The 12,358-nt window shown below is 29.3% G+C and overlaps 1 protein-coding gene across 4 annotated transcripts in view; it reads right to left on the bottom strand.

The window, feature by feature from the left end:
- The window catches only part of LOC143048654 (tyrosine-protein phosphatase 10D-like), a 52,770-nt gene extending 42,079 nt beyond the window's left edge, over nucleotides 1-10,691 (bottom strand). For 3 of the 4 annotated variants that reach the window (XM_076222441.1, XM_076222444.1, XM_076222443.1), the window contains exon 1: nucleotides 1,734-1,802. In XM_076222441.1, the coding sequence (XP_076078556.1) occupies nucleotides 1,734-1,769 (36 nt within the window). In that variant the 5' untranslated portion in view covers nucleotides 1,770-1,802. Of the gene's footprint in view, nucleotides 1-1,733; nucleotides 1,803-10,439 lie in introns of those variants that run through there. The other variant, XM_076222442.1, reaches the window with a different exon arrangement.
- Nucleotides 10,692-12,358: the final 1,667 nt, after the last annotated feature.

The raw sequence follows: 12,358 nt of genomic DNA, 5'->3' as shown, positions 1-12,358 counted from the left end.
TAGTATTGCACAATATAATTCTTATTTTAATCATATGAACAGTCAAAGCAAAATTATCTGGTTATTTAGTGTAGAAAATGTTGAGTTACTTAAAATAATATGTAATTTTATATACAAACATCTTCCTTAGTGAAGATTAGTTAAAGGAAATCTATGTGTGTATATACATTTGATTGGACATAGAAAATTATATTCATCTGAATATCACAAACATACTAGCCGATTAAAAAAAAAAAAAATAATTGTTAAGATATATTATTTATTCAAATGTTCTCTTATATCCTTGAGGCATCGTCCCCTGGTATCAACTGCATTCAAGTTACCTATGATGCTTCCTTGTTTGCTTTTGATACAGGTAGGAAAGAGACATTTACACACATTTTACATGCCTATGGCCCATAAGGTATCGCCCCCTGGTGTCAGCTGCCTTTAGGAAACCATAATGCTTTCCTATTTGCTGCTGACACAGGATGAGTCATGGACATGTTTAATTTCTACTTTCTTTTTGGCTAATTATTATATATTTAATTGATCCAACTTTTTGTGTACTATACATATGTGGATATCTATTTTTCTTTTTTTCTTTTTGGGCTGCTTGTTTGTTATCTATATCAACCACACTTGCAATAAAATGCATTAGTATTAAAAAAAAACATACTATAGATTCTTTATCTACGTATTCTTTAAGAACTTAAATAGTTCTCGTTTAACTTTTTTTTTTATTATCTCATTGTTTGTATTGTATTATGAAAAAATTATTGATGTTGTAATGTTTATGCCCTTTGGGGCCCATAATTGGAAATAAAAATATCTTATCTTATTCAAAAAGTTATGCATTTATTGCAATTGTCAAAATTACATCTTTGATGTCAAGACTCTTACACTTAAAGGTATGGTGTTATCACTTAAGTGCTCAATAAAATGTTATGTTTAAGAATTGGTTTAAGGTGTATATATATATTTTAGAGAAACATAATTGTGTTCTATTTATTATAGTGACTGTGATTGATATGTTAGTTCATAAACTTTCATTGAGACTAGGGCTATGATATTTTTTATGGAACAGGAAGACATACAGGAACCCCTGTATAATTGTTTACTTTTTATACATTGTGATTTGGAGGGAGATTTGTCTCATTCGCACTCATACCATTCATACCACATCTTCTTACTTATATATCTGACAACGAGTTTATTAATCTGGAAAAAATACACGTATTATCCTTGATTATGACATCGTCAAATGTGACGTATTGTTAATTTTTTTATTTGAAATAAGCAATTAACTCAAATGGGTTCATGTTTTGTTCAGTATTAGTTTTCTGTTTAGTGTTTTGTGGACTGTTGTTTGTCTTTAACATTTGACCATCAGGTCAGTTGACTGTATGTTTTTAGATAATGTTTTTTTATTTCCTCCTTGGTTATTGGTGTCTTCCCTTTTTTTTATTGATACAATGTTTATACAAGTAAACATGTGACAAAGTATCACAAGAGTATAAGGTGAATCAGAACACATCAATTTTGTTCAAAATAACAAAAGGATCACATAAATTTCAGAAAGATTTGTTGTTTATGCAGATAACAGTGCTATTATCATATTGTGTACAAAACTATAAAAATTAGATGTTTTACATATATATAAAGTTATCTGACATGAATGTTACAAATATTATAGTCCATCGGCATTAAAGTTTGACCACAACAATTAACCACTAATTAAGTGCCACACTTACTAATAAAGGTAATAATATCCATAATATATAATACATTCTTTTACACTTATCAATAACTTAGTGTGCATAAGATCAAACTATCTGGTAGTATATCATTACGTCAAACAGGTGCCCCAGGATATAAATAAGGAACATGGAGTCATGATTTAACTAATCATTCAATTCATCATAAATTTTCATTACACAGTAAATATATATGGTGCATAAGTATTTGAAAAACTTATTTGATATAACTGTCAAAACACTGTAAGGTTACTGGGCATGATTTGTGTCATAAACATAAGCTTAGTGAATGGTGTTGCATAAATGCATATGCTTAAACATGTGTAGTTCTTTGAACTTGTCACAATATACAAGTATCATGCATACAAAATGTATGTATCAAACTTAGATTTACAGATGAAAAATATTATGTGAGGTCCATTTTTGTTAAGCGTGTAACTGTTCTATTAACTGATCAATTATTTATTTAGTTTCTGTCTTTACTGGAGATGTAGGTGTCATCTGAGAGTTAATTTATTTGACAGGATACATGAGAAACTTAAATGAAGAATACTGAAGATCAAACAAAATACAGTCACTAAGTGCAGGATAGACACAATATAAAATAAAAAACAAACATATTTTGGTGATGGTTTTCTGTAACTAATCATATATATAAACACTGCTTAAGATGAAAAACTAAAAAAATTACAAAATAAGTACCAAACAAGTTTTGAAAGTATCCACATTAAAATGACCAAAATGATATTACAAACAAATACAAAAATAATTGTAATTTAATCTAAATAAACTATGAACAGAGATTATTGTGTATATTTAATCAAATCATAACCTTTAACAAATAGCAAAGAATGTGAAAGGGTCTAATTCCTGCTCTGTATTTTTTTCCTCAGATTTATAAAACAAAGACAGAAGCAATAATGATTAAGGTGCATATGTCATCAAGCATGTCAGAAGTTTCTTGTTTTTGTTTTTATACTTTTTCTTGCCAATGCCCAGTTAAAGATGATCCACATGCTCATACAAGTACATTTCATTCTTAACATGCCTACTGTAAGTACTGGGTTTTGTTGACATGCCTACTGTAAGTACTGGGTTTTGTTGACATGCCTACTGTAAGTACTGGGTTTTGTTGCTTTTTGTCAATTAATATAAAAAAAACTCCCAATGACAACTATACCTTGAGTAAAGTGATTTAGTAATTTATTTCTATTTTGACCTCTTAAATAAGTCATCTTTTAAAACTACCATTGACTACATTTAAACTTGAATTAATAACCTATTAGCAAAAATCGTTTCGCACATGCCCAAAAACAGTCAAATTATTATACTGTACATGTCATGTAATTTTATCAAATTTCTATTTCCTTTTACCCTCATTAACTCTCTAATCTGAAAGATTGTCTGCCTGTTTTTAACAAGATTTTAGATTTTATCTGTCCAATCTAAAGGGTGAAAATCCTGCATCAACAAACATTACCAGACCAGGTAGGATGTGTGTTACTTTGATGTCAGTTATGACAAGTGACCAGAAACCTCATGTTCCTCAGATAAAAATATGATCCTCAGGTAAAATGAATTTCAGGAAGTCCAGTTACAAAACAAACATGTCAATATTCACATTATAATATCATTAATATTATATAATATATTAACGAAATTTTATTGAATTTTTCAATGACAGTACTAATTTTTACATTTTTAGAAATTTCATAACTTACTATAAAAGTTCAACATTCTATCGGACATGGCTAATGATCTTTACATATATAAGGTACATTTTAGATTTATATTTGTGTGAAACTAAAGAGGTGTGGTCATTGAAAATGAAACCCCCAAAAAGATATGTCACATTACAGCCTTTAATAATGAACAAAACTTATGCCAAATTATTAAGTCATCTAGATCTATCAAAGTTCAAAGTTCAAAGTTCTTTATTTTCCAATTAAGGGCCCCTGACGGGACGTAATGACAACAATAAACAATACATTCTGATTCTTAACACATAAACATATAATGAAGATAAAATTAAAAATTCAATTCACATGAAGAGAATATAATATCATAGAATATATATGTTTCATATAAAATGTCACAACATAAAACAATTGTTATTGTTATTTGTTCTTTCAAAGTTTCATGTCTTTGATTTTTTATTTCTGCCATGCCAGAGTGCCAGCAAAAAAATAGTTTAATAATTTATTAATTCACCATATTAAATGGAGAATGGAAATAGTTTGCTAACAGAGGTCCACCTCGTCTCTTATCCATAAAAATAAGTTGAAGGAATAAATAATACAAGTCACTAAAATGGAAAAGAGACCAAGGGCAAATGCACTTGGACATGTTAGGAAGTGAAATTTTAGATACCGTCTTAACCTCCTCGTGACTAGTGCACAAAAGTAAAAAAATATTTTTCACTTTAATGCAGAATTCACCAAGGGATGATACTAAAAGGTTTTGGCATCCAAAATCTTATTTAATTACTATCAAAAGCGACAGCATTATAAAATGCAAAATAAGAAAACTTTTAGTCCAATCTTTGACTCTGGCCTTTGTTAGTCTTGATAATTTTAGTTTGTTTTATATATTTCAGAGTTTAGTATGACGTCCATTATTATTGAACTAACATACAGCTAAGCATGACTCTGGTTGTTAGATTTTCTCGCTGCATTGAAGACCCAATTGTGGACTTCGGCTGTTGTCTGCTCTTTTGTCTGGTTGTTGTCTCTTTGACACATTTGCATTTTTATTCTCATTTTTATGTATAATAAGATAACTTAAGGAGAGGCTTGATTTTTACCCCCTCCCCCTTCCTTTTTTATCATTGTTTTATGAATCTTAATGCTTATAAAGTAAAAAATCCACATACAAATAACTCAGTGAAAGGAAGTCTCTCTGATTGCTAATGTCCATTTAAAAAAAAGAGCAAAACTTTTCGGAAAAATTTCATTGAAATAACAGTTGTCAGCATCCATCAATACTATTTGCTATTACTTTCATTTAAAGATAACACAATCATGTGAGGAGACATTTAATGCAACCATTTTAGTAGAAATACATACAGTCACAGTATACATGTACATGTATATATATATCTAATTAAGTCTATGTAATATTTTAAAATAATTTTCACTATCTATAATCTATGTGGCTGGTTTGTTTCTGCTTTAGTTAATATAAGTGGAGACAACAATAAGATATTTCTTATTAGTCTGGAAACATTTCTAAATATAATAACCATTGTTTTCTAATCAGCATGCAGACAGACCAAAGAACCAATGTAATTCAAAGGATGAATGTTTTATGTAGATAAAAAATGTTTTTTATTTTTATCGATTTGTACATTTTTATGTATTAAAGGTAAAAGTCTCTCATAACTCTTTTGAGAGTGGCTCTGTCATGTGTTTAAGATTGTTTTGTACTTTTAAGGTAGCACAATACACAGATTTTTTTACTTCCAATCACTAACCTTTGAAATGCTGTAACTTTCTTATGAATGCATAGAAAATAATAAAAGAGGTATATATAGATAGATAAAAGATTTATCTTTTAAATGAATGCAATATTTTTATTATGCAATCATTATGTAATCAATTATTATGTAATTAGTGGCAAAATCTGGGTAAGTTCACTTGAATGAATTTAGCTCTATCATCTCTTTAACTATACAGAAAATTTTAACGAAATCTTAATCAACACATTTTGGGCTTCAAAAGGGTGTCTCAGATTGTCTCTATGGTATTCCATTCTCTCATAAATCTCTAATTAGTGTAAACATCCTAACCACATATAAGAAGATAATGATTAATTAGGTGTAAAATTTGTTCTATACATTCTATCTGAAATCTGAGACACCCTTTTGTAGATAATGGCCATAGGAACAACATATAATAAAATCAACCCTCTAGGGATACATATGCAGAAGCTAATTTCATTTGAAAGTGGAAATTTGGTGAAAAATATTTTAGACACAGTTAACATTATAATTGGTTACATAATTGTTGCATAATACTAACATTGCATTTATTTGAAAGAGTAATCTGATAGCTATCCAAAACTACCACTTTTATAAATTTTCAAGCTTTATTAAGAAAGTTACAGCATTTTAAAACTTGGGAGTTGGAGTTATAAAATCTTTGTATTGTGCTACCTTAATTAAAACATGCTGTATATATTGTATTCATGTTTGTATTATACAATGTATACATGGTAGAGAGTGAGACTATCATAAACTATTTGATTTGATTTGTAATTTAATAAACACAATTATACACTAATATTTATGTTCTCACTTCAAAATCGTAAATATCTATTTTAAGTAAGAAATGATGCATGTCATGTACATGTACATTTGTAATTAAGCAACACCCAAAATTAAATAAACAATGCTGGTTGAAGTAATACATGTATAATAAAATTCTAGGAAATCAGTAAACTTGTGGGTGTAATTAAGCAATTCTGCATTGCTCACTAAAGAGTAAAGATGGTAAAACAGATACATGTACATTGTGTAATCAAATATATTTTGATTTGTGTATGAATGGAAGGTAATACATTATATTAGGGAGTTTAATCTGAGGGATTTTATGACCATGATTGCCAATTTACAGATCAAAGCTTTCAGGTTATTGACCACATATTATAATAATAAATCAAAATTCATTTATCATTATATTATATCTAAATAATACTACCAAGAATGTGGAGTGAAAATTATTTTGTAAACCCAATTGAAAAGAACTTATTAAAGGGAAAATTCGCGATTTTTTACTTATGGTTTAAATATGTTCATTATGACATAATATATATATTCACAAAGTTTTATCGCTATAATTGCAGTAATAAAGGAGAAATTCAATAATCAATGAAAAAATATTAACAACTTCATAATTTCAATGTAATAGAAGATATAACTAGGGCGCATGTACACCATGGCATGTACACTACTTCAGATTCATAGGGAGAAGTAATTTCTATTTTCAAAACTGATAGGGAGAAGTGATGAGATTTGTGAAGGAGACATTCTTATTTGGTAGCAATGCTATATGGGTCATTTTCAAAAAATGTCGAATTTTCAGTACACCCATGCTAAATTTTTTATTTCTAATGGAAATTTCAGTTGTAATGGTTTAAATGAAAGCTTGTCGGATTTGTGATTCAGAACATTAATAATAAACACACCTTACATCTATTTTGATAAGATTAAACTGCATTTAAGTCCGATTTTAGGGGTATTTGTCTGCGTACATTGTCAGAAAAACACATTTCAAATGATTTTTTTGCGATATTCTGATCGCCTTGATATCTACAAAAGGGACTTTTTAAGAACGTTAAATATTACACTAACGAAAAATCGTAGCTTCTTTATCATTGTATGTATCATATTATCTACAAACTAAATTGAATCAGCGTACAGGAGGTTCATGTCTTTCCTGTTACCGCTACTTAAATCAGCCATTAAATCATTTCCCTATGAATATTGAATCAGTCAGTGTTGATCTCAAAAGTCCAAAGTAATCTTTACATTTAAAACGCCTCGTTTCTTGAATGGCATTGTAGAGAAAAGAAATTTCAAGACATTAAGTCAAAAAAATAGAGCGCACTTTTTTTCATGTCTATGCTTTACCAAATATTTTGATTAATTATACCAACATTATACTTGTAAAAAGTGCAATTACGTGCTGGAAACCAAATTCACAATAGAAAAACATAATCACTTCACCAAAGGGAGTAGTTATTTCACAACAGCAATCAAAAATGAAGAAATTTGTCTATCCTGTTATGTCTATCCTGTTACTATGGTTGCTATGGTTACAGTAACAGGATAGACAATTGTAGTTAATTTCTTTATCTTAACATATAGCTGCAAAACGAATGAAATATTTCGTTGTTTGAACTCATCTTAAGGTTATAACGTCTTTATCTTCCCAATTAAGTATTCGCATGTGCAATACTGATATCAGTAACAGGATAGACAAAAAGGGTAACAGGATAGACTTTTGTATAGTGATATATCAGAAACGTACGTTCCTGTTACCAATGAAATAAAGAGAAAAGTAAACTAACTTATGAAAGATTTACTTGATGTTGGGTTTATTTGAAAGGGTGAAAAAATGCCGAACAATATAAATTGCTATCTTAGACTTGCATTACTTGTGGTAATTTTTACAACCTTTGAAAACCAATTTTTAGAGGCATTTTTCAGTACAACCTGGAAAATTGGCAAATAATCTATTATATTAAAGAATGAATATATATAGAAGTTTATTCTCTTGAAAACCATCTAATAGACTACGTAAAACAAGCTTAACATTTGATCTAAACCTTTTCTTAATAACCCAAAATATCTTTTGAAAATGGTAACAGGATAGACAAAATAATGTACCACCGATCAAAAAATGTTTCAACATATTCTTGTATGACATCATTAAGATTGCATCTTTTAATATGTTGTTCTTAAAAGTACTGTTTGTTTTGATTTGCTTATGTAGAGGGTTGTTTAAATAAGTAACTTTTAATAATTTTTTCAATTTCAAAATTCGACATTTTTTGAAAATGACCCATATGATGTTTGGTTTATGCAATCCTTTATTATTTTAACAACATTTGTATCCTGTTTATTGAATTCTTTTTCATGCTTTTGCTTTGATAAAATCAATTTTAATATACAAATGTATGCCTGAGAAAACCTTAGCAGTAATAGTTTTTAGTTTATATGTCTTAAATTGTCATTTATAGACATGAAAAACTATATCCTTTGTTTATCTATTAATAGCTACACAATTATAATTAAAAATAACAAGTGGCCATGATGATCATGATGATAGAAGTGAAGTAAAATACTTTGATTTATTTGCATATACAGTTTTGTAAATCAAATTTGTTCCATTGAAACAACATACCAACAGTCCAAAGCTTTCACAGCGTTTCTTTACTTATATGCATTCACTGTCTATATATCTTCTTTCCTTACCATTTACTAATATCAACAATTAATTTTTCATAGTCATTGAAAGTTGAAAAAATAAAATTGTTGAAGATGAAAGTGACTGATGTGAACACCCTGGCTACTACATGTCCATCATACATGTACATTCTACAAATGTTCTACAATGTAGATTCATGTTATCGCTGCCAGGAAAAGTGACCTAAAAGCAGGAAAGCTACAGACAGTACACAATGTATGTCCTTGCCATTCATGTTCATGTAGTTTCCCTGAGTAGCTTCATCCCTGCATGATAACCACATTTTGTTATTTTACTATAATGAATGATTATGCAATTGAAGATAACAAATTAGGTGATGTTCACACGTTTTGTCACTTGAAATAGATGAATCATAATTTCTTTTTTCAATTTCAGCAGTTTACAATAAAGAACATGAAGAATATTCAAAGTGTTATACATTAACGTGTTTTTTGTACATGTTTCTAGAATTATGATATGATTATGAAGTATTTAATTGTAAATAGTTATATTACATTTGTTAAATTGTATGTCCTTTCGAAAAGAAAGAGGAAGAAGATGGCTATGACAATGTATGACCAAAACTAAAAAGATACACATTAGTCCACAAAACACAGCACAGAAAATTAAATTAGTTCAGCATTACAATCATGACAATGCAGTTTCTACAAAATATTATATAACTTTCATAAAAGTGAACCGTATCAGGACCGTTCGCTCTACTAAAAAATATTAATATTCAGGGCATTGAAGTTGAATAAACTTAATCAGATATTTCTATGTTATATATTCTTGAAATTTATGGAAACATGGAAATATCTAAAAGTTTATGGCTTGTTTAGGATCATTAATTGTTCAATGACAAAATAATTCGGATCACTGCTTATTGTGATACTTGACTTTTGATGGATTAATAATAATAACAATTTTTTTTTGATAAAATATTCACCTTGAAATTAATTAAAAAAAGAATGTACGAACTGTAAAATGGATTTACAAGTTTATTCATTATAATACTCTGACACTCAGTCTCAGTTATACTGCATACATTTGTGATTGACTGAATACAATTATTTTGTTAACAAATATCAATAAAAATCAATATATGCAATATGCAATCAAAGGGAAAATGATGAAATTGATTGCGGCAATATAAGTATTTGGTCAATTTTTCAACAAACTTCAACATATTTTGTTCAAATACTTAAACTTATGCGACTAGACAACACTTTAAAAAAAATAAAAATCAGGGTGAATGGACCCTGAGCGAACAGGTAATAGGGCGAATGTTAATCAGGTTGTACAGACCCGAATTCAAGTGAACCAAGCCCCCCCCCCACCCCCCAAAAAAAGAAACAACATTTAAGTTTGATCTAGGGGTATAGAATAGAATGAGGGTTTCGGAAGGGGGTCCTTTATTTATTTCTTCTTTTAATTTTTTAAACCTATTTTTTTCTATTTTATATTATTCTCTATCATTTATATTTCACCAATTACCTAATTATTGTCTTTTTTCTACATTCTTTTTTTTTTAAACCAAAAATTTAGTCATCTTTTCTCCCTTATTCTCCATGTTCTCTTTCAATGCTGTACCCATACCCTCAATCATATATAGATTGGATTGGAAGACACCATGTATTACATAATATTGAAAGCTTAATTGTAAAGTATGAATACTAATGTTATTGTTAGAACTCCTAACATCAGGATGTGTTAAGAGTTGTTGATTTCTTACCTGCAATAATACTAATAAACTCCATGTCACCATTATACACCTTTATTCTCTGTTTATGTTCCCGAATGAATTTCATCTGATCTGTAGTTTAACTATTCGATTTAAAGGCTGTAACTTCCTTTAATTCTAAATAAGTGCCGAATATGAATCACATGCCTAAGTCATGCTCTTCTAACAAAAGTTCTTTAACAATATTTGTATCCACCTCTTTTTGTTGACATCTGACCTCACCCACCTGTATACCGGAAGTTCAAGTAAATAGTTTCCGGTTACCGTAAGAATCGATTTTAAACTATCCATTTTTGGAGCACCGCAATAATGCTATTTTATTTTAGGTGACCGTATTTATTCAATTATATTTTTCACGAATTACATCTGGGAACAGTATATTTATCATTATACCTGTTTCTGATTTCATGCAATCATATAGTATATCTCATTTTATCCCTATTTATGGAAGGGGACCCACCTGCATGGTACAAAAAATGTAGACTCTATATATATATGATTACAAGCTATAATTGGTCATAAGTCTTTTTAAAATATATTATCATTGTGATCGCTAAAATCATGGCAATATAAATCATAATGTACACATCATATCTTGTATTCATTCATTATTCTGCTTTTCATGAGCGTCGAAATTGACATATATATATATATGATTAAAGCTATTCTTATTCTTATTCAAATAGTTTTCTGTTATACTGAACGCTCTCAAGTTCCTTTCAAGAAAAAAGTTATCAGCTAACTTGATATAATGCATCAAAATGATAAAATTATAATCCTTTAATCTTTTTCTTCTCTTATTATATTCCTCTTTGTAGCTCCTGTAATCAATATTCGATATTCTTCTTCTCTTTTTTTTTTGTTGGGGGGGGGGGGGGGGAGGTGTGGGTGACATTTTCTCTATTTTATATTGCCAATTTATTTACGGCCAGTTTCTTTTTATTTTTCACTACATGTATTTGATAGAAGTAGGAACAGTAGATCGATACTTATAATGTTTGGTTATCGTTATTTTCTCAAAATATACACGGTCCCTGAGTATTAAAGGACTGCAAAGGACCAATAACAAAATAAAATTGAGAAAGCCGGAAACGGGGATTATGTTAAAGTGACAATTTTCAACCCGAACAAAGAACAGAAAACGGCACAGTTAGAAAGAGTATTTTCTTCTTTATGGTGAGACCATGAAGTTTTCTGTTTCCCAGCTTTATCTGTGAAGCAGCGCATCTGCTTATTCTTCCGAGATCACCATCATAGATTTTGGTGGAGTTTGTGTTGCTCAGTCGTAAGTTTTCTATGTAGTGTTATGTGTACTGTTGTCTCTCCTGTCTTCTTCAAATAAGACATGGCGTTGTCAGTCTATTTTCGATTTATGATTTGAATGTCCCTTAGGTGTCTGTATCCTGTGTATTGTTATGAGTTACACTTTATGACTAAAATCAGCAAAGACCAATCGAAACAACATCTGATACAAAAAAATAATGGTACTTTTAGATATTTGGATGATATAGTGGCTCTCACTAATGACGACTTCAGTATCTGCACTTAAGAGAATTATCCTGTTGAACTAACACAAAGCTTTACTAACAATGAACACTGGCTTTACTGGATCTTGATAAAATTATCTATATCATTAACGGGAAATTTATGATAAAAGAGTATTTTTTTTTCATTTCCTATTGTTAATAATATGCATTTTCTGATTGTGACGTTCCCTTGTCACCATCTTGTGGTGTTTACATATCTCAACTTGTTCGATTCACTCGTGCTTGTAACAACGTACTAGAGCCCAGTCACACTGTCACGCTTTACTATACGTTTTAATATTCTACGTTTCAACTACGTTTTGAATGCAAATGTCCCGTTAATTTGAAAACTAGGTTTTACTATGTTTGTGCTACGTTCTTATC

The sequence above is a fragment of the Mytilus galloprovincialis genome, chromosome 10, assembly GCF_965363235.1.
Source record: "Mytilus galloprovincialis chromosome 10, xbMytGall1.hap1.1, whole genome shotgun sequence".
Taxonomy (NCBI): domain Eukaryota; kingdom Metazoa; phylum Mollusca; class Bivalvia; order Mytilida; family Mytilidae; genus Mytilus; species Mytilus galloprovincialis.
The sequence above is the reverse complement of the archived record's forward strand: the minus strand, read 5'-3'. Positions and strand labels throughout refer to the sequence as shown.